The sequence below is a fragment of the Salmo salar genome, chromosome 15 (assembly GCF_965601325.2).
Source record: "Salmo salar chromosome 15, fSalSal1, whole genome shotgun sequence".
In the NCBI taxonomy this organism is placed as follows: Eukaryota; Metazoa; Chordata; class Actinopteri; order Salmoniformes; family Salmonidae; genus Salmo; species Salmo salar.
Genome location: NC_138305.1, coordinates 82,319,674 through 82,343,846, shown reverse-complemented (window position 1 = coordinate 82,343,846; position 24,173 = coordinate 82,319,674). Strand labels below are relative to the sequence as shown.

At 41.1% G+C, this 24,173-nt stretch overlaps 1 protein-coding gene across 2 annotated transcripts in view; it reads right to left on the bottom strand.

Moving 5' to 3' along the window:
- The window catches only part of LOC106572068 (plexin A3), a 128,502-nt gene that overhangs the window by 55,756 nt on the left and 48,573 nt on the right, over positions 1–24,173 (bottom strand). For both annotated transcript variants that reach the window (XM_014145855.3, XM_014145856.3), the window contains exons 4-8: positions 13,964–14,104; positions 10,241–10,341; positions 4,472–4,595; positions 4,083–4,239; positions 3,156–3,255 (exon numbers count right to left, since the gene is read on the bottom strand). In XM_014145855.3, coding sequence (XP_014001330.2) covers positions 3,156–3,255; positions 4,083–4,239; positions 4,472–4,595; positions 10,241–10,341; positions 13,964–14,104 — 623 coding nt within the window. The remainder of the gene's footprint in view (positions 1–3,155; positions 3,256–4,082; positions 4,240–4,471; positions 4,596–10,240; positions 10,342–13,963; positions 14,105–24,173) is intronic.

Genomic DNA, 24,173 nt, shown 5'->3' with positions numbered 1-24,173 from the left:
CAGAATGCTCGGTCACCCATTGTTTTTAGGCGTGTCTTTGGGACTGCAAGGAGTCTTTGATAATTTGACCGGAGTGAACGTGAGGACTGCTAAGGGCTGAGAAGTTCCCTGAGGTATCGGGGACCAGAGGCATTTTTGAGGAATAATAGGAAGATTTTGAAGTTGATTTTGAATTGGATGGGTAGCCAGTGCAGACAGGCTAGAATGGGGGTGTGATGTGGGTTCTTGTGAGGACCCTGGCAGTTCTGTTCTGCACAAGCTGCAGCCTGTTGATGCCTTTTGAAGGGAGACCACCAAGGAAGGCATTGCAATAATCGAGTCGGTAGGTGACGAGACAGCTGACCAGCTTTTTCAGAGCCGGGTGATGTTTCTCAGGTAAAATTATTGTTTTTTGCAGACGGATTTTATGGGGTCGGAGAAAGTGAGGGAGGGGTCCAGTTACACTCCAAGGTTGGAGACGGAGGAGGACAGTTGGATGGAGTGGCCGCCCAAGGTGATGGGATTGGTTTTGGTGTGATGGGGAGTGCCGATGAGGATTGCTTCTGTTTTAGTATTGTTGAGTTGTAGGTGGCTGTTTGACGTCCAGGCTTTGATGTCATCCAGACTGTTGGTGAGGGTGTGTATGAAAGAGAGGGAGTCTGGAGTTGTTTTTATGTAGATCTGTGTGTCGTCAGCATAGCAGTGGAAGTGGATGGTGTGTTTCCTGATTAGGAGACTAAGGGGGAGCATGCAGATGATTAATAGAATGGGGTCTAAGACGGAGCCTTGAGTGACACCACAGGTGATCGTGGTGGGTTCTGACTTGGCATTTCCTTAGCCGCAAAAACAAATTATAGTAAGCATGTTTGGATGTGATGAAGACTGAGTTTGCCAGATAACCACTCTTTCTATGTTAACGTGTTAATCTTAAACTGTGAGGCATCATGTAAATTCAAAAACAATGGCAATATACACAATATTCAGTATGATACTGAGTGTCATACACTCCTCCATGTAAAAAAAAAAAGAACACTGACACCCACACCATTGACCCAGTGCTAACCGAGAGTCTTCTGCAGCTGAAGTGCAAATGCGCACATATGGCAGTAAAATGGTGCTGCCCCACAAACGAAGCAGAAGAAAGACGAGACCTCGGGCATGGAGCTCAGCACTTCACAGAAGCTGCAGCCAGCGAGAGGCTCTGAGCGAGGGGCTCCCACTGATCCTAGGAGAGATGCACAGTCCCATTGTTCTGCCTCAGCACAGATGTGGTCTGGAAGCCTGCCTGCCTGGCCCTGCCCTGTGTGAGGCTTCTGCTGCCGTTCCAGACCAGGACCATCTGAAATCATATTAGCCAGCAGCATCTGGCCAGCCTGTCCAGGACGTTATCTGGTCATGTGTCCTGTGGTCGTATGATGGATAACAGCGACAAGGAGTATGGACGTAGCAGTGGCACATTACTCTATGTGTATGGCATGACTGCCAGTTCTCATTGGCTTTGTCATTGTATTTATGTGTCTTTTCTTGTATTTTTGCTTTCCAACATGACGAGTTTCTGAAAGTCCTTGTTGAAAATAATGACAATAAACATAACTGTATACCATCTACAGCAGTGGTAACCAACCTTTTCTGAGTAAAGATCACTTTCGCAGTCAAAAAGCAAAGCCGAGATCTATCACTCAGATTTGTTTTAAAACATGTCTTGCATTTTTTTAACATTAACCTAATAAAAACAGTTATGTTGGAATTAGGTTTGTGCAGTAGGCAGGCCTAATACATTATCACAGCATATTGGCTAGATGTCAATATTGTTCTTCTCAGACCATATTATATTTCAAAACTTGAGCTTTGATGACAAAATAGAACAGTTGGTGTAGCACCTGCGAGGCACAGCTGAATATAAATTGAAATCATTTGCTTTTTTATTTTACTGGACTGATGGCACCTGCATTTGATGGTGATGGTGCTTTCAAGGCAACTGGAAACATGGAAAAAACTAGATAAAATCATGACGTCAGCGACGTTCAGGTCGGAAAATGTCGGGGCTCTAGAAAGACGCCAAAGTTTTCGACTTGGAATTTTGAGTTGGATGACCATTCAATGTAATTTTTCCCAGTCTAATTTAGTTTTTTCCCTAGTTTCCAAATGTCTTGAACACACTGAAGTCGGAAATGTCGGAGTTACGAGTTCCCAGTTGTTTTGAACACGGCATTAGTCTCAGCGGAGGGAGGGAGAGAGCAGCAGAGGGTCAGCCTCTCACGGTCCCTGCTCTCTCCTTTATTTCCTCTGGTGAGACTGACCAGAGAGAAGGGACACCGTTGTCCACCTGATGGTGAAACTCGAGTGGCACCACATCCGCATCTGCCTCAAGCACAAATTCATGTTGTTCCTACGACCAGAGAAACTGACATAACGAGCTGCTAATAATAATACAAATGCAGGGCTACTCATTCATTGCATCTGCAGCGCAAATGGCAGTAGGGAGAAGGTGTTTTATGTTTTGTAATTAGTGTTGAATAAGAACAGTGACAGTGCTGAATAAAACATTTAACCTGAGCTCACTCATAAAAACAGCAGCTCTTTGCTGTATTCTTTGACAGTCTCTCTGGTCATTGTTTTAAAAGTTATGAAATCTCCCGTAGGCTAGTATCAAACTTCTAGGCATGGTGATTTGAGCTATCCAATCGGCCAGTGCAGTAGGCGCACTCGATTTAGCCACAGTAGCCAGGTAGGCAGAGTTTGTCTTTTCAGACAAATGAAATGGTTACAAACTTTGCCTACCCGGTATGCAGGGCTTCTGAATCAAGTGTACCTACAGCCAACAGCGCAACACGAATAATACAAAAAAAGAACGCAAGCCTTTATCGTCGGCTTTTCTACAGAAATGTTTGGTAATCGACTAGAAATGCGATCGACCAGTTGGTGACCACTGACCTACAGTATTTTTATACCATTATAAAAACAACTTAACCAGGAGATAAAAGAATGAAAAAACAAGTCACCTGTTACTTGTCAAGGCAGTTTCTCAGCCTGACGTGGCTACACAGTCCCATAGAAATCATCAAGTAACTTCAAGTGACGGACTGACCCAATCAATATGTTACTTCACTGAAAGCTCCTCTGTCTTTCCTCTCCTCAGAGAGCGAGATGAGAGATCATAATAGATAGATACTTACGACTGGAGCACGCTGCAGTTGTAGAAGATGAAGTCAGTGGTGATGAACTTGTGCCCTGTCTCCTTGGACTTCAGGAAGAACTTGACCACTCGCTTGTCACCTGAAATGACAAAACACCCACAGTAAGCCAAACAGCCTAGAAGCTCGGAAACAATTACCCATCCGTCTGAGATCCCATACCCCAGGAAAATAATCTTCTAAGCAAATTAAATAATGTAGATTTGTATAAAAATGTCTAATTGCTCCTGCCTTTTATCTAACATTTCCATTACCAAGAGAAGTGCACTTATGGTCCAAAACAGGAACCCATGAACAGATGTACTATTTCATTTGAAGTAAAGGCCGCATCTCAACTAGTCCAATTATACCTGTAGGCCTGACTTCAAGATAATTGGCAAAGCATTTCTAGTGGACTTTAAATAATTGCCGCTAATGGAACAAAACACGAGCTACTGCACTTTTCAGGTTCCCATCAGCCCATCCAGCAATAGCATTCAGTTGTTTTTCAAATGTTTTCGAAAAACACATTAAGGCCCATGTCCACAAGGCTCAGAAAAACCAAAACACTGTGTACGTCAGACACATTACAGCAGTCTGCACAAAAAGCAGATATGATACAACCCACTGAAGTGTATGAAAATGTATAGATAATATCATACACAAAAAGTATGGCTATAGTGATAAATATGATCATCAGAAAATAACAACATTATTATTCAATGGACAACCTTTGAACGTGGTCCTCTGTATCTCAGTTGATAGAGCATGGCGCTTGCAATGCCCGCATAGTGGGTTTGATTCCCGTGACCACCCATATGTAAAATGTATGGACAATGTAAGTCGCATTGGATAAAAGCATCTGCTAAATGGTTAATATTATTAATATTATGACTATACATTTATAGTGGTATCTGATAGAAGCTTTACCGTATCCCTGTGCGAGGGAGGGGACATCTCTGAGGGAGGGGGACATACAGAGGATCTGCCCCTTGGCCAGCACCTCCCCTGGGCTCTCTGTCAACTCCTCAAACACACACGTCACCCCGGCTGACAGGCTGGGCACGTTTACCACTTTCACCCTCAGCTGGAGGGAGGAGGGGGGAGAGAGACGGGAGAGAAGCATATCAGGTGACAGGCGGAGTCGTCCCTGCGCGTATCCTTACATCTCAGTGAAGGTTAGACTAACACCAGAAATCTTCAACGACAGCTTAATGAGGCAACTCCACATTGGTCATGTTGTGATTAGCTAGCGTCGTGCTTTTCTCTGGTGTGAACATTTTTTATTTTTTGTATTTTTTTTTACAGCCTGTAATTACCTGGGTGGAAGTAGAGGTCACAGATATGTTGTTAGGTGTGACACTAATGTCCACACACTGGTCCAGCTCTGTGTTGAAATGCTGCGGCTCGGCCCACTTCTCACAGGCCTCCTGTCTGGAACACCTGGGAGAAAACCCAATGAGGTTAGGGGTCAATAATGATCACAACATTACATGCTGTACTACTCCTAAAATGACACTCGGCTCAATGCAGTACACAGCCCGCAGCCATATTACTGGGTAAAAATCCATCCACTCCATTGTCCAACAGAGCACCGGGAGTCTGGCACAAACTTGTAACCTCTGGAATAAGATCTAGGTGTAACAAATGACTGAGGCGGTTTAAGTGGGCAGGTCAGGTATGAGCAGCATAGAAATTAGACCAGTGTATGGGTTAGGGTAGGGCTAAGATGGCACCAACCTACAAAACATGGCAGGTTCCTACTTTTTCTTCACACCTGCTCTGTTGGAGCTCGGAGCTTAAGTATTTCACTGTGTACTACAACTACATCTTCAACCCAGTGCATGTGACTAAATAAACATCTAATCTACTCTAATCATGAACACACATTTAGGAAAATACATGGAAATACCCCAAAATTACACATTTTGAAATATTCTGAGCCAAGCATCACATCGCAACAAACTTCAAAGATGTTTTTGTCACCAATTTCCCCATTGTCAGGTTAATGTTGCATAGCAGAAACTGTTATACTGCTAATTGACCTAATTTACCTGGTCTTGATGATTGGAACCAATTTTTTCATAAATCCCTATTGAAGCCAGAACAATGACAATTCAACCAAATGTTTTTTTGTGACAAAAATATGAGCAGCCGTTCTCTCTCTCGTTGCAGTTTTGTTTTAAGCCTGTTATTTTCTGCAGTGGAAGTGAATGTCCTATTTTTCTCCTTACAGATTCTAAGGAGCAGCCGGATATTAAAACATTTATAACAGCAGCACATTTGTTAGACGTGGCGTTACTGTAAGTGCAGTTAAAAGTTTCACATGTTTAAGCTTGACAGCTGCACTGAAAGTGGCTGAGGATTATCCCCAATAAAAACTCCTCCTTAAGCACCAACCAGCCCTGTCCTTTTTACCATGTCCAATATGCCACTGGATTTTACTGCAGGCGATTAGGGATTATTTCACATTGGGACAGACAGAGCAGAGCATGACAACACACAACACTATCTCACTACAATCTTCATTAACACCATGTCCAGAAACCATAAAATAAAATATTGTAATGTGATGAAAATTAAATATAAGGAAAAATAAACATAAAAATGAAATGAATGAAAATATAAACTGTTTTGTTCTGCCAATAAAATAAACTTGAAATGTGTCACATGCCTACTTGTATTTCACAGGCTCATCAACGCGAGAAAGCAGAAGCAGTGAAGCACAAACTTGATTTGAAGGTTAGCATTCAACTTAAGCGCGTGATCAGCGTGTCTCCGGAAGGAAATGTATTTTATTTTCCTTTAGAGGAACATCTTCTTAAAGAATTAAGAAGCCGCTACAGTTCCAGGGCTGTTTTTTTACCCAAGACGCAACACACCATAAATGATTTGTTTACTTCTAATTAAAGCCATATGTCTGGGGAAAGAATGGGGGTAGGCTTAATAAAAAATGCAGGGCCTAGCACCAGACATGACTGCTCTCTGTAAAGTAAGTGGAACTGTGGTGCGTCTCCTCGCCAGCCAACAACAAACAATTCATATCACTGCGATTCTTCTGTTGCTTTGTCATTTCTTCTCATTCAGTTTCCAGGAATGAGATTTAATTCAATTACAGTGCAGACCTCTTCCTAGTGGAATGGCAGATATGTGATTTATGGTGAAACGTTGTCCCCCTGGGGTGGAGGTCCCTTCAGCTGCTTTCTTTCTCTCTCTCTCTCTAACAGCCCTGCAATGACGCCATGAGAAATCCAGGGGATCAGGGACCTGCATTAGTGACTATTCTTTGTGGGGACAAAATGGACTCAACACATCTTCAATTAGCAGGTGAGGAGTCCTCTATAATATATGATCAAGTGAAATGGGGCTAGAAACTGTCAGAGGAGAATGTAGCGAGGCACTAAAGGCACTAGAGGGACATGGGTGAGAAACGGGAGATTGGGGGCTCACATTAACCCTAAGAGAAAGCCACGCGTTGAGCGCATGGCTTCATTTAAACTTGAGAACAGGCTTTTTCTAAGGAATAAGCCCAGGAGAGTGGAGTAACTGATTTAGTTCAAATTTTGTCATTTATTTTGGCAGATAGGCTCCCTCCCTACATGCCCAATTCACCACTTCAGGTTACGTGAATTCTATTACCCTGCCCTCAAAGTCAAATGAATCCAAGGCCACAATCAAACCACATTATGACCTCTCTGTTCATTCTGACTCTAAATGTTTCACCTTGTTCAAATTATTAATTGGACAGAGGAGATGAAAAAAGCCTTTCATAACACATGGAAATCATCTACTAATAATGTCATTACATAACTAAAATGGCAGTGTTGGGGTTAACTGGGAAGCATTTGGACACAGAAACAGGATCAATTGAGCCCATTAATTGATATGGGGAGGGTGGGGGCCGTAACGGACACTACGGGTCTGGGTTAATTATCTATTTGACTTTGATTAAAGAGAAAGACAACACAAGAGACAATCACGCCTGCTGAGGGGGCGAAACTATTGAAAGGGCAGTCACTTATCACAGGCTTTTCCCACTGTACTTTTTACTATAACCTTGAACCATGTTAATCTGAAACACCTTCTCTCAAAGACATCGGACAACATTTTCAGAATGTGCATTTGCCGCTCTGCAAAATGTTGGATAAAAGAAAGGCTATCTTCAAACAGTAAACATTGCAGATGTTCCATATTACATTCAAAGCAAAAGCAGATGATATTTTCATGTAATAGTAGTTGCTCTCAATTGTCCTCTAATTATAATAATACGCTGACAATCCCAGTCTTATTTAAACTAACGCAGATGTACCTTCACCATTCAGTGAGCACTTTACATTAATAACTGAACAGATACTGACATATGATGGCGTGCTGTCATTTCACGGTGTGCTTTCATCATTTATAGAACATTAATGAAGTCTCTTGAGTAGGGGAAGTTTCCACAAGATAAATGCCACATGAGACATCCTAACCAATGCCCCCCTCAACAGATAGAGTAGCAGACAAATCACTAAATAAGCCTGATTTGAATCACACTGCAAATCCATCTTCCAGTTTCCTGTTGTTGCCATGGACACAGACCATTTCCCAGGGTGCATTTTTTTTTCTCCTCTACCCTGGCTCGACTAACATGATGGCTCGAGGCTAAAGAGCCCTGGAGGAATAGCAGACAAAGCAGAGACAACAAGTAAAAGAAAGGGAAGCAGGTCAAAGCTAGTCTCCCAAACAAGAGTATTTTTGGCAGGGGGTGTTTTTGAACAGCCATCTCCCATGGCAACCCATCTTCCCAAGGGAAGGGGGGCTCTGGCTACACAGTTTAAGAATTAAGATTTAACAACCCCAAGATTTCACTGCATCGTTTTTCGGAGCATCACTCCAATACGTGTCAAAGCATTAGCAAGACAAGTGATAAGTGCCTTGATAAATGTGTAGATATTACAGATCAGAGGGGCACATGACAACCCCCATCACAGTTTTCATATGAAAACTCATCATACCACCTTCAAAAGCTTCAAGCATTGCATTCAGATTGATAAGTGCCTTAAATGAGGTCTTGAGAGTTGTCACACAGACGTACCAAAATAAAGCTCTCTATCCGTGAAATGAGAGCAAGGGTTGAATGGGGCCATTGCAGACATCTGTGTTAAACACTGAAATATACAGCTGAAATAGCTACCTCATGATCAAAAAAGCAATATCCCACAAAGGACTCAAAATAAAAAACCTCAAGACCAAAAAAAAAAAATGCTTTAGAAAGTTCAGTATATTATTAGTTTCATTTTAGGACTTGTGACCGCATCGATTGGCCTAGAAAAAGTAATATCGAAGATATCGAAGAAACCACAATAAGTTTTAGTAGTCTGGTCAGAAATTCCAAAAATGAAAGACAATCTAAAGTTGAGCACAAAGTAAAGTGTGTGCTGTCTGAAAACGTGGCTCAATGACTGGACTTGAATAGGAGATGCCCATTGTGGTCCATGGAAGCGAGTCATCCCAGTAATTTGAGTTACCTCCTGCACATGAATGAGCAGTCTGAGGTTGCCTGGCCTGGCCTGGCATGTACCCTGCTAGGAGGAACAAAGCCCTGCTCTCTGTTTCTCATGGGCCCCAACACTGTGAGACGACACAACTCAGACTCCACCGAGCATATGACCTGAGTGTGTCTGCTGTCCCACAGACTGAATGTGCCTGTCCCCCATCTCAATCTGACCCAATCAACTTCCCTTTGCTTCTCTGTTTGAGCATCATAGGGGTTCAAGTAGACAGCCAGCCTGACAGACAGACAGCACATTGAAGCCACCTAAAGGAGCAGAACGCGAGTGGATGGGAATAGAAGCGGATTGTGTCACACTGGGATGACGCTTCACCAGAGAGTAACAGAGGTTGGACGTATGAATCAGGCACAATTCAGCCATTCAATCTATTCATCACTTTGCTTGATCTCACACTAATTGCGCTGTACAGTGTTTGTCACAAGGTCATGTAAAAAATGTTGGGGATATCGCATTCACATGCAAACAAATGTCACTTTCAAACTAGTTTGGCAAAATCTATGCTAATTATTACATCATCAGTCCGAAGATTGTTATCTTGATTAAAGTATGGATGGCAGGGAGAAATATAAAAGGACAGAATTAATTGTATTTTTTAATTTTTTAATTGGTCGTCATTGAGGTCTTAGGCTCAGAAAAAAAGATTTTCATCTACCTCAGGACATTATCTAGATATGTAACACAGTGACAAAACCATGCCTTAGTGTGAGAAATGTAACATAATGAAACCGTTTCAGGACTTTCCCATGGCTTGCTATTTAAAAGACGTGCTTACATTTCTGGACCTTCCATTGAAATCCACTCAGGGGATTTCTGCTCTACTTTATTAGTGTTACTTTGTTTTTCCGTTAATCATATGTCAGAGAAACCCCCTCCATATTGTGGCCATTACACTCAATAAATGAAAGTGTACACTATGCAGCAGACACACATGCTTCTCCCTTCGCAGGAATACCCTTCTCCCCGTAACTGAACACATCACTCTGTCATGACGTACCCAGTCAATTAATCTACAGTGGGACTGGAGGAAAAATTTGCCTGATGACAAGTGAGGGAGTGAGAGAGGAGTGGCAAAGGGCTAGCAATATTTAGACATTTCCTGAGCTCCTACTAGCTGCTGCCCAGGGGTCATCCCAGGGGTCAACAGGAAGGAGCACATCTGGAGCAGCTGTCACCTGTCAGAGCGGGCCAGGTGGACTGGGTGACAGCAGGCAGCTTCCCACTAGTTGGGCTGAACCCCGGATCTCTTAGTGGTGCCATTAAAAGTCCATAATAAACTGGCTGTATTGCTGCTAGACTGTTACATTCCAACAGCATCTGGCCACCCTGATGTTTAACAGAGCCTCCATTATTCTCACTTTGATTGGTATCAAATGTCACCTTGGAAATCTGTGCAGCAGTTCTGGAATCGATTAATTCTGTTAAAGTTGGCATCAACTGAGGCAACTTGATCACACAAACCAACCAACCATTATTTTTTCGTCCAAATATATTCATCTACACTTACAAGATATGAATGTAAAGTGATCCACTTACTTGTTGTGAAGAACACACCATCCACAGTGGGGGTCTCCAGAGCCCAGACAGGTCTTGCAGGTGGTGTACTGGCCACAGCTCTCCACAGGTAGCCTGCTCACCTGCAGAGCACAACAGAGCTTCAGCTTAGCATCTGATTCAACCCACACACACCCTCACAGGCTCACGCTAGCACACTAGCACTGTGCTTTTCACACATACAGTTTTTTTTAAATGCGAAGAGTGTCAAACAAATCTAAATCCAAGCCATAACCGTGAATTTGTCATGATAGCATTAAGTTTACGTAAGATTTTCTGCTATGAAATAAAACAGAGTGAAAATTTTATGCTCACAATTTTCATGGGATTTTGGGGCACATCCAAGCTTCACAGACTAAACAATTCCCCGACACGAGGTCTGAATCAATTTATTAAACTGTGGCTTTCGACACAGACGTCTCGGATGCTGAAAATCTTTTTTTAGTGTAAGAGATGATGTGGATGCATCAGACCAAAAGACTGTAAGCACTACACTACACTAGACTACACTAGACTACACTACTTCACACTACACTGTATTTGGTTCAGTGACACCAGCTAAGCCTCCAGCCTCTGCAGTGATAGAGTGGGTCAATTCAACAGTGTTAGTAAACATTTCAAGCCTTTAAACGCTAGACGACTTATTCAACATACCACCCATGGCTAACTAAGAGTGACACAGTGCAGAGTCAGTGGAAAGAGTCATTTGCGGTTGTTCCCTTGTCGTAAACACGCACAGTCTAATGGGTTGCCTTGAATGATTGATTTAAACATAAAAATATATATATTTTAGTGATCATCCCCCTCCCTTTGGCATCAAGTGAGACCATCCTTGTACATTTCCAGATGTCTTAGGGTAATATGCCACGTACACTTTATGCACAATGCCGTTCTCTGCATGTCAATCATGTGCCCGGAAAGGACTTTAACAAAGACTTCCTTGCCACTTTCATCTCTCCTAAAGTGCTGAAATGCTTACGCTGAGGGTACCTAATCTCCTTTGATCGCCTTAATTTTTTTAAATTTTGAAACAGAGAAAAACACAATCCCGCCCAAAGGGATGTGGCGTTGCCTTTCAAGTTGCTGAGCTTCTGGTTCCTAGTACTGCTGCAGTGGAGAGGGCTACTAGCATTAACGCTAAGCGTTAAGCCTGGCAGGCCCTGTGGAGCGCAGGCCTGCCTCTCTGCCTCTAGTGTCAGGGAGTCAGGCGGTGGGTGGGCGAGGTGTTATGCCGGGTTCCATGCTTCCTGTCCCATGCTAATTTATGCAGCAAAGCGCCAGCATGTAAACACACCACCACCACCGACATGTTTTATAATCCTCTGCCCTAAGTCTCCGTTTATGACATGATGCTCAGCTTTCAGCATCCCACAAGCACCTTGCAGACAGACAACTCACAAAGGGATGGAATTAAACAAGTCCATTTTATTGAAGCTGCAATATGTAACTTTTTGGGCGACCTGACCAAATTCACAAAGAAATGTGAGTTATAGATCTGTCATTCTCATTGAAAGCAAGTCTAAGAATCTGGTCTTTGTACGCTATGCTTCCTGTTCTTAAGTTCAGTTTTTGCATCTTTTACTTTCAGTTTTGTACACCAGCTAAAAACAGATGAAAATACAATATTTTTGCTTATGGAAAATATATATCACAGTGGTTTAGAAGGTACAATGATTCTCTACACTATACATGCTTATTTTGTCTCATGAACTGAAATTAGGTGATCTATTCGAATTTTAATAACCAGGAAATGGCGGAGCGATTTTTGCATAGTGCAGCTTTAAATCGATAATAAAAGCAGGCTGTCCACTGAGGACTTATCTTTTATCCTTTTTATGTATGATGGTTATATATTATATATGCACAGTACTGTTAAAGTTAGTGTATGAAAATAGCATCATCAACTGCCACACATTAATCTGTGTTTAAAGTGGCCCATGTGAAAGGCAGAGCACTATAGGAGTTCATCTTTGATCCAATGTATTTACCTCCCTGTGATGACCTACAACAAGAGGGTCGTTATGGGGCTGAGGTGCACTCACGCCAACCTGTGCACCTGCCTTTAATGAAATATTCAAATCTCCCTACAACGCTCTGCTCTGCCGGTCAGTGTTGCCTATTAATTATTTACCTACCGCAATTCACTCACATTTCATAAATACTAAAAACGTAAGCAGGAGGCAGGCTCTGAAGACGCATGTACGGTACAGTAGGCAAAAATCCCAGTGCAGGAGTGGTTCTAGAGAAGATGAGAAAAGGGGTCTACTCCACATGCTTTTCCTTAATCAGTTCCAGAATAACAGCTCTTAATACACATTCTGCATACAAAACAAATCAATTGGGAATCATTTGACACACGCTTAAGCATCGGAGTGCCTCACATTTAATCATTATGGGGAAATATCAATATCTGGAGCAGACCCATGTGGTTTTACTCCATCATGCATGAGGAAGCCCATTGTTTGAGTGAATGAGCTAGGCCGCACAGAGCGGTGCCATTCTCCCTCTATCAGATTCCATTCTTTCATTCTGGCCATAGGGGATCCTCCTCTCCTCTGTGATTCCTGTCCTCGTAGCCACCCCAACCCCCATGCTTCAGGAGGGACTGCTCTATTCCTTTGATCATGCACCAGTTCTCTCTAACATCAGTCTCTATCTAACAACTCTTCCACGACAACTCTGGATTATAGCTGGGAGTTTAGAGAAAAGTAAAAATGTTTTGCTGTCCACTAAACTGTAGTACTGAGGTTTAACAAGAGCTCTACAAGCTGCGTGGCGTATATCTACTTATATAACACTGCGCCAAAATCATATCTCCTCATTTTGACTACGCAGACCTTTTCTAAATCACAAGACAGCCTGCCAAGTCTTCTCATTTGAGGGCTCTTTCTTTCTTTTCTCTGAGACATGCATTCTGGCGGCAAAAAGTGAACGGCTAAAGATCAAATCTTTGTGAGAACTGCACAACGACAGCAATTCATCCTTTCTTTCAATGAATTGCTCAATTCTGAACAAAACAAATAACCTCTGAAAGATGTATTATGCAGGGAACCAGCGTCATTATTGTGTGCAGCTGCATGCACTGTATGTATGTGGCTCTCTTCTAGTCAGCTGCAGAGGAACTTGGTGTGTTAACCTTCCTATCCGATCCTCAGCTGTACAATAAGACCTCTTAGAATAGAGCTATTCTGCAAGCCTCTCCATGGAGACACTTCCCCGAGGTTTCCTATTAGGGAACCAGCTGAGGCAGAATTCAAAGACATAGAACTGGTGTTTCATATTCCGTCTTCCTGTCGCGCAGATGCTAAAACAACATAACTGAAATTCCGGTTAGGTTTTAAAACAAAGCAGACTGTTGACAGTGCCTGAGTCTAATTCGATTCCTTTTGACAAATGTATCTTTATATGGCCAAGATAGGTCATCATAGCGCAGAACAAATATTTTCACACTCATTATGATTGGAACCATGAAACAAAAGTAAATCTCTCGAAGTAAATCAGTTCGAGATTACATAAAGGTCTGAGAATCTCTGAAAGTAAGACAACACTGTATTAAACTCTGTGGTGGTTAATGCTGGAACAATCTACTGTAGACGAGTTCATACTTTTCCTTTCTCACATCCTGAAATAAAACTATGGATGGTCTTTGGTGGTCAGTGCTTTCTTTATGCTGTGTGTGTGTTTGTGTGCGCGTGCTTCTCTCACCTGTTTGTCACTCAGCAGGTAAATGTATTGGTAGTCAGGGCTGAATACCATGTCACGCAGAATAGGTTTCCCTTCAACCACTGTAACGGTCTCATACAGCAAAGCACTCTGGGATGGGGGAGGTATGCCATCCACTCGGATCTGAGGAAGAAAGAGACAACAAATTGCAAAATAATTTCATAATTTTCCGAATGACTATTTCATGAATCATGACGACGTAATATCATGTGGAGATTTTTTATACACCAAACTGCATGTGGGGAACATTTTTAAGGTTTACAAACATGTATATTTTTTATTTTGCTTTGCATCAGACACAAATAACATTCCACAAATCTCCCGCAAATCCTCAGCTCTTTCAATGACCTAGAAAACAAATTCAGAGGAATTCTGAATATGGATGGCAGAGGGGGGCTGATGAGGAGGAATATCCTCAATATGTAAGATCAGTAAAAAAGATTAATCAAATTTTAATGATGCTTACTATACACAAACAGTAACACACACACACACACACACAAACAGTAACACACACACACACACACACACACACACACACACACACACACACACACCCACACACACACACACACACACACACACACACACACACACACACACACACACACGGTTTCATCATTACCACCTTCTCTGTTTCCTTACACTGATAATTAGAACTCTGAGCGGGCTTGGTAAAGGAGTTCTAAAAATGTCAAATTCGCATAATCTTTGATGTGATTGGGAATAAATGCTGTGAGCTCTGACAACTGCAGTTACAGCTGCAAAGCTCACCTATATTCACATCCTTTATTCAGGAGTGAAAAAAGGTGGCAGCTTGCTTTTCTGTCCTAATCAATTTTGATGGAAATGTGACAGGGGGAGGAATGGAACGGTAAACAAACCAAATGAATGCAGAGGAATCCATTTTGAAAGAACATGAAATAGAAACGTAGAAATCTAAGGACAGATAAAGTGGAGCAGATGTCAAGGTGACAAGCTCGGCTTTCTCCTAAATATCTGGGTCAGCCTGAAGTGACAAACATCGTTAGTCTGTTAATTAGCTGCCACCTCATTGCTGCAGTCTTAGTAATTAGTGTTGACAAGGTGGCATCAATTAGTCGAAGGCTGCCATATTGGATGTCACAAGTTTCTGGCCAAGATGAAGACTGACTGAGACCATGTCCCCCCAAAGCAGTGGGACAGCAGGGATGGAAAAATATGACGTTTATTGTCAGCGCTTTGTCAGTTCAAGTGATACCAGCTGCAGTCATCTCACACCCAGCTATCTGCTGCCATGTTCTTCATTTTCACAACTTCCAAATGCAGACACCATTAGCATGTTCCTCTAGCCAGTTCTCTTTTTTTTTTATCAAGGGCCATCAGATAATTCAGAAAATGGATCCTGGGGCTTATACCTGATTACACATGATCAACTATGAGATGTTAAACCACTTTGCATGGCTGTTACGCAATACTTTACATACAAACATTCAAAGCTATGATGTAAAATGCCCTCAGATCAAACTGAAGAAAACCTTACTCATAATTAGTTGACGTCGTGATCAATAGTTTCAGAATCCCATGTCATGGACTCGTCCTCTCAATGTAGTGAGTTGGAATTTATTTTATATTTGTTTTAAACTACATCCAACTATATTTTCTTGCCAAATCAAAAATAGCATAAAAAAAAGGAAATTGAACTAAAGGTGGGCTACTTCACTGGCAATAACTGAAACACTGACTGTAACAATTGTTGCATTATCAAGCAACTAAGCAAACAGGCAGCCAGAATACAGCAAGTTCACACTTAAACCAATCGCTCACATGCAAACAGCTAAAGGAAAACACCCTGCCAACCTGACATGATGCAGGACCTGCCAGGTCCAAAATAAACCACTGTCTAACAGTTTACCTTTTATTGTGCCTGTTTAAGACTGAAAAATATGTAAACACAGCAGAGTGAACTCCTTGCCCTTGTTGATGCTGTAAAACCATGTGGCATACAGTTAATCAGGCCTGATGGTACAGTACAGCTGGCGAGCCCTGTGGGAATATGACATGCTAAACCAGAACAATATCACGGATGCTAAAAAGATGCTGAGGAAAATGCTGGTTCATCTGACTAAATGAAAGTTTTAATGGAACAAACATTTGAAAAAAAATCCTAATTAATAATTGGTTCTTATTTGTGAGCAGTCCTCAAGCCATTTTAGAATTACGCTGGCAGTCCTGTAGCAATGCTTCATGAAATGAACACTGCTATGATCCACAGATATGGTGCTGCTAGTGATAGACAACATTTAGAGACTGCATGTGTCTAAATCAGTGGAGGTCAGTGCCGTTTAAGATGAGGGAAAACATTTGTATTTTATTTCTATTAAGGCATCATTGACTATCATTTATATTTCATTCACCCAGTTCAATGTAACAGCGATAGGTTTAGGCTACTACATGATACGCAAATTTTCCCTATACCCATCATGAGGCTGCTACAACCTAGCCTATGAATGAAAGTTTACAATGTAGGTGCACACAAGTCGAGAGACAACTTGACACATGGACAGACAGTGTCATTCCATACCGCCTTGCACACTCTTGCCTGCGTCTAGCTGATATAGGGTGTAATCATTAATCCAACAATTGCAAACGAGAATTTCTATTGGACAAATTCAGGTATGTTTATGCCCATTTTGTTCCGTTTGCTTCCGTTTAAAAAAACGTTTTTCAACAGAATCAGCGGAATGAATACACCCCTGATTAACACAGTTAACTTTCATAGCAGCAACGTTGTATTCCTTCTCGCACCTATGCGCTCTCCTCCTCTCACCTTGTCCCTTCGCTTGTGGACTTCAATGCACAACACATCAGCTGTATGTGACCAGGTGAAAAAATCTTTCCAAGCCAAACCGCTACACACAGCCTACATCGTTGTCACCATATTAGCTAAAGTAATGTCATAGTCAGCATAGCTAATAGAACTAACGCGTTAGTAAACCCGCTACAATCATGCAGTAACGGTACAGTCATTACAGTCAATAAGCAGTTACACTGGCAGGCCCTGGTGGCAATAAATTAAAACCAAAAGCTTAAATTGACTTGAAAGAGATGCAGAGCAGTGTTGGAATGTCAAAGCCAGCTAGCTAAAATAACATCCCTCTGTTTGAGCAGGGTGTTTCAGTAGGTTAAACTAGCTAGCTGCATTTGCTAGCTAAATAAGTGAAACTAAAAGTGAAAAAAAAGACAATCTCTTCCTATTTCTCTCTTGCATCTCCATCGTTTTGTAAGAAATTAATTTGTTAACCTAACTACTGTTAACCTACTACTGTTAACCTACTACTTTCTCTCTCTTTGAGTCAACTACTCACCACATTTTATGCACAGCAGTGCTAGCTGTAGCTTATTCTTTTAGTACTAAATTCATTTTCTGACCCTTTGATTGGGTGGACAACATGTCAGTTCATGCTGCAAGATCTCTGATAGGTTGGAGGATGTCTTCCGGAAGTTGTCATAATTACTGTGGAAGTCTGTGGAAGGAGGTAAGAACCATGAGCCTCCTAGGTTTTGTATTGAAGTCAGTGTACCCAGAGGATTATGGAAGCTAGCTAGCTACACCATGGTGCGACCCTACAGAGTGCTGTTGAGGCTACTGTAGATATTGTTTGCAAAATAGTGTGTTTAATCAATTATTTGGTGACATGCGATTATATTTAGTATAGTTTTGTCTAAACATTATAACTTTTTATGAAATTCACTGAGGAGGATGGTCCTCCCCTTCCTCCTCTGAGGAGCCTCCACTGGTCTAAATGTTTATAGATGTTGTCTATCACTAGCAGCACCATATCACCAAGTAACATTCTGAGTATGAGTAAATGTGCTTGGTGAATCTAGGTGATTCTGTCTGCAGTCAGTATACTGCCACTGCCCTCCACACAAGCCTCAATATATCTGGACATAATGAAGTCTGGGATATTGCAACTACATGTGAGTCTCTGGGAAGGTAATGTCCTCCTCAGTGTCGTTGGAGTGTTTGAAATGCAGAGAGCTTGCTACAGCCTGCTGAGAGCTGACCTCTTGACATCAAACAGCTCAGATGAATGTAATTGGAATTTAGATAAATATTACACTCTCCTGTCAAATGATGTCATGGTGGCACAGGGCTCCGATTCATCCATTAATGAACTTGCCTGGGCCCGGTTTCCCGACAGCGATGGAACTTAGGCTTACGAGCATTTTAACAATGCATCTTTCCTATAACGGCCGAAGATGTAACATGCGTTTCCCAAAATACCGCCTGGAGAAAACGTTCACTAAGTGCGCCGTTGAGGCATGTGTCAAGACTGATAGGATCGACAGAATGGCAGTGCTGCTCTCGGATCAGCTATCTCCATTCAAATCTTACCTTAACATTAGAATACTGATGAAGGATCAGCTCCTAGAAAGATATTATCTCCTATGGCTGCAAATATTGAGGTGGCTTATTTGAATGCTTACCCTATAATAATACCCTAAATCAAGAATATGGCACATCAATGCACGCATGTTGCTACACACCATGAAATATATTGAGGCAAAAATGGTAGCCTACAATAAGCAAAATATAATTATATTGAATGACATGAAATTGATTAAAATATTAATGAAATATAGGCTTATAGCCTATACTGTAGGCTATTTATATTTTAATGCATGCAGTCATCTCGGTTTTCATTTGAAGCATATTTTTATCTTTCGCTTGTTTGTAACATTTGCAAAGACATTGGCAACTTTGTATTTGTAGTCACCTTCATTGTGAAGTTACGGGATGTCACAGAGAGACAGATAAACATGTTGATTCTATGTTTAGTGGAGATCTTCTGTGTATAAAGTGACGTGGTAGGGAAAAAACGCATCTAATGACACACTTAGCTGTTCTACGAGTGGTCTGAGGCAAGCGGTAAATGACAAACGTTTTTAAGTGCAACTTTAGTAATGATGTTTTTGCGAAACAGCTCTGAGATTTAACGATGCTCCTACGAAGGTTCTAACAATGAGCTTAGCCTTAAGATGCTTTTGGGAAATTGGGCCCTGGCTGGCTGGTGGGAGAGAGACAGACTGGGCCCAGGTGCTCTGACTGCAACACCGCCTGCCTGATGGGTTTCATCATAAGCCCATTTCCCCTCTATCTGCTTGTTTGGTTGCTTGCCTGCAATTGCAAGCACTCATCAGGCCTTCTTTATAAGGGCCAATCATGTGTAGTTTAGGCTGATTTGTACCTTCTCTCTGTGAATCTGTAATTTATCTTATTTCAGTTTCCCATGATTTTGCACTGTATCGTGGAATGGTGAGAGATACTTTATATTACATAGGCATTATTGCATGTTTTCCGCAAATATGAATATCAATTGATTATAGTTACTATTTCCGTAACTGCACTGAATGTTCTGTAAAATTGTACTTGATAAAAGAGATCATCTTCATGTTTGATTAAATTTGAGATAATAAAATAAACATGACTGTATCCCATAATCCTTTTATTTAAATGTCTGCATATCCTCCGAAGCGTTACAGTAAATCAATGTAGCGATGTATAAGGTCCTCCATGCACCAGAATATAAACACATGTCAAAGAGAGCAGGGCGTTGTGAGAGCTCTGACCTCTGTCTGTGTTCCAAGGCTGTGAGAATACACAGGCCGCTGGCCCTGGGCCCCAGCCATACAAGGTAATTGTGGGAAAGAGATTACATTTAAAAAAAAGGGCAACAAACACATGAATTAATAAAGGTGGAGAGGGGAAGGAGCATTGTGAATCAGAGGTCGAGCAGGGGTTGTTGACTTTACTGCCAATCACAGCCGGATGGATTGTCTGTCTCCGGAAGGCGGCCATTCATCAGACAGAATGAAGGAGGGTGAAAAACAGAAAGAGAGAGATGGAAGGAGGATGAAGAATGAGAGAAATGACACCCTCTTAGGCTTTCATTGTAAAAGGAAAATTGAATTTGGAGGCAAGTACTTCAAAGAAGGAAGGTACAATACCTCCTGCCCCTTCCATAGACAGGAAGACATTTACTGTGAGCACTCTGTGGAACTGTTAATGAGCTATATAGTTAATTTGTCAAATCTCTACCTAAATATCTAAGAGGCTCACATTTCTCCTTGTTGCAAATGACACGAAATGTGGTCATTTTCAGAAATGGATTGAAAATCATCCTTTGATGGTGAAGAGAGAGTGGAACCTAATATAGTGTGTTTTTCCACACAGGGGATGCGCAACATTTTTCAATCTTAGATCAACTTCTTTATTTAGTTTCCCTTTATCCAGAATTCTTACCACAGACATACAGTAAGCACTGAATACAGCTGAACTGAACTGTTCAACTATTTATATCTTATGTTCTTCCCATGTTTCAGTCAGTATAACGTATGCATCCTAAAACTGCAATTGCAATGCTCAGTGTTATCCATATAAGGAAATACATTACAAAGGACTTGAACTAGAGGGCGGCCGATTATGATTTTTCAACGCCGATACCGATACTGATTATTGGAGGACCAACAAAACTGATACCGATTAATCGGCCGATTTTTTTATTTATTTGTAATAATGAAAATTAGCCTCAAATAAATAATGAAACATGTTCAATTTGGTTTAAATAATGCAAAAACAAAGTGTTGGAGAAGAAAGTAAAAGTGCAATATGTGCCATGTAAAAAAGCTAACCTTTAAGTTCCTTGCTCAGAACATGAGAACATATGAAAGCTGGTGGTTCCTTTTAACATGAGTTTTCAATATTCCCAGGTAAGAAGTTTTAGGTTGTAGTTATTATAGGAATCATAGGACTATTTCTCTCTATACGATTTGTATTTCATATACCTTTGACTATTGGATGTTCTTATAGGCACTTTAGTATTGCCAGTGTAACAGTATAGCTTCCGTCCCTCTCCTCGCTCCTACCTGGGCTCAAACCAGGAACACATCGACAACAGCCACCCTCGAAGCAGCGTTACCCATGCAGAGCAAGGGGAACAACTACTCCAAGTCTCAGAGCGAGTGACATTTGAAACGCTATTAGCGCGCACCCGGCTAACTAGCTAGCCATTTCACATCGGTTACACCAGCCTAATCTTGGGAGTTGATAGGCTTGAAGTCATAAACAGCGCAATGCTTGAAGAATTGCGAAGAGCTGCTGGCAAAACGCACGAAAGTGCTGTTTGAATGAATGCTTACGACCCTGCTGGTGCCTACCACCGCTCAGTCAGACTGCTCTATCAAATCATAGACTTAATTATAATATAATAAACACACAGAAATATGAGCCTTAGGTCATTAATATGGTCGAATCCGGAATCTATCATCTCGAAAACAAAACGTTTATATAAGTCTAAATATTCCTGTTACATTGCACAACCTTCAATGTTATGTCATAATTACGTAAAATTCAGGCTAATTAGTTCGCGAAGAGCCAGGCGGCCCAAACTGTTGCATATACCCTGACTCTGCGTGCAATGAACGCAAGAGAACTGACACAATTTCACCTGGTTAACATTGCCTGCTAACCTGGATTTCTTTTAACTAAATATGCAGGTTTAAAAATATATACTTCTGTGTATTGATTTTAAGAAAGGCATTGATGTTTATGGTTAGGTACAGTCGTGCAACGATTGTGCTTTTTTCGCAAATGCACTTTTGTTAAATCATCCCCCGTTTGGCGAAGTTGGCTGCCTTTGTTAGGAAGATATAGTATTCACACAGTTCGCAACGAACCAGGTGGCCCAAACTGCTGCATATACCCTGACTCTGTTTGCAAGAGAAGTGACACATTTTCCCAAGTTAAAAGAAATTCATGTTAGCAGGCAATATTAACTAAATATGCAGGTTTAAAAATATATACTTGTGTATTGATTTTAAGAAAGACATTGATGTTTATGCTTAGGTACACGTTGGCGCAACGACAGTCCTTTTTCGCGAATGCGCACCGCATCGATTATATGCAACGCAGGACAGGCTAGATAAACTAGTAATATCATCAACCATGTGTAGTTAACTAGTGATTATGATTGATTGATTTTTATAAGATAAGTTTAATGCTAGCTAGCAACTTACCTTGGCTTCTTACTGCATTCGCATAACAGGCAGGCTCCTCGTGGAGTGCAATGTAAAGCAGGTGGTTAGAGCGTTGGACTAGTTAACCGTAAGGTTGCAAGATTGAATCCCCAAGCTGACAAGGTAAAAATCTGTCGTTCTGCCCCTGAACAAGGCAGTTAACCCAGCGTTCCTAGGCCGTCATTGAAAATAAGAATGTGTTCTTAACTGACTTGCCTAGTTAGAAAATATTTAAAAAATTAAAATAAATAAAAAAAATCGGCATATCGGTGGCCAAAAATACCGATTACCAATTGCTATGAAAACTTGAAATCGGCCCCAATTAATCGGCCATTCCGATTAATCGGTCAACCTCTAACTTGAACACAATAACCATGGTCTGTACCCTCTGAATCCAGCTAAAACAAATTCCTGCTGCCACAATGTGACTATAGTTAGGGTACGTGGGAGGACCAGAGAATATGCTTTTTGTTCAATAACTGCAACATATATTTGATCCTCTGGTTTCTGTCAAAGTTGGATATAGCCTGTCTTACACTCAGGTCAACCTCGCAAAAGAAAAAACTCCCAGCAGCCTCAACATTATGTAATAAATGTAAAACAGACATTGGCACTTAAAAGCACTGCCTTCGGACATGCCCTAAGCACTGCCACGCTGATCCTAAATATCTAACCTTTTCTTCAAAGCGTTTAATAAAAGCTGGTTACCTGGGCCAGATGTGGCCGTTCCTGGCTCTAAAGGTATAAGTGTGACTGGGGAAGGTAATAGCAGATGGCTCATTCCCTTGGCAAAGGTGAGTTTCCTTCGATGGAGAGAGTACTAACGTTTTTAAGTGATTCAAGGGATCTGACTGAGCAAAGGTGCTGGAGAGTATTTTGCAATAACTGTCAGACTTGGGGCTTGAAATAAGACACAAGAGATGAGGGAGGAATGAGAGACGAATGCTATTTCCTTTTCTTTCTTCGTTTGCCATGTGTTGTATTGTATGTTAAACGTCATCAAAGAAAATGATTTTGTCACAAAATCACACAGATATGAAATGTAACAGTATCACATGAATACTGTATTATTTACTGTATGTTTTGTTTATTCCATCTGTAACTCTGTGTTGTTGTATGTGTCGAATTGCTATGCTTTATCTTGGCCAGGTCGCAGTTGCAAATGAGAACTAGCCTACCTGGTTAAAAAAGGTGAAAAAAAAAATATATATATATATATAAATACATGGTCAGCCGAGTGTATTCAAGTTAAGGAATACATTGAAGCAGCAGCAGTTTAAGTCAAGTGATATTTATTACATGTTCAGTATTTATGTCTTTATGTGCCATATGTTTCAATGCAAAGCAAATGTCTACATAGCCTTTCTGTATTCTTCATCATATGATATTTTTTCACCTTGGCATATATAGTGCCTTCAGAAAGTATTTACACCAATTGACTTTTTCTGCATTATGTTGTGTTACAGCCTGAATTTAAATTGGCTAAATTGAGATTTTGTGTCACTGGCCTACACAGTACCCCATAATGTCAAAGTGGAATTTTAGACATTTTTACAAATGAATTAAAAATGAATAGCTGAAATGACTTGAGTAAATATAATAACTATTCAACCCCTTTGTTATTGCAAGCCTAAATAAGTTCAGAATTAAACATTGGCTTAACAAATCACCTAATAATTTGCATGGAAAGGTAACTACAGGTAGATGCGTAAAAATAAAATAAATAGCAGACATTGAATATCCCTTTGAGCATGGTGAAATGACTAATTACACTTTGGATGGTGTATTAATACACCCAGTCACTACAACGATACAGGCGTCCTTCCTAACTCAGTTGCCAGAGAGGAAGGAAACTGATCAGGGATTTCACCATAAGGCCAATGGAGACTTTAAAACAGTTTGTTTACAGAGTTTAACGGCTGTGATAGAAAACTGAGGCTGGATCAACAACATTGTAGTTACTCCACAACACTAACATAAAGGAACACATGAAAAGAAGGAAGCCTGTAGAGAATAAAAATATTCCAAAACATACATTCTGTTTGCAATAAGGCACTAAAGTAAAACTGCTAAAACTTTGGCAAAAAAATAACTTTATGTCCTGAATACAAAGTGTTATGTTTGGGGCAAA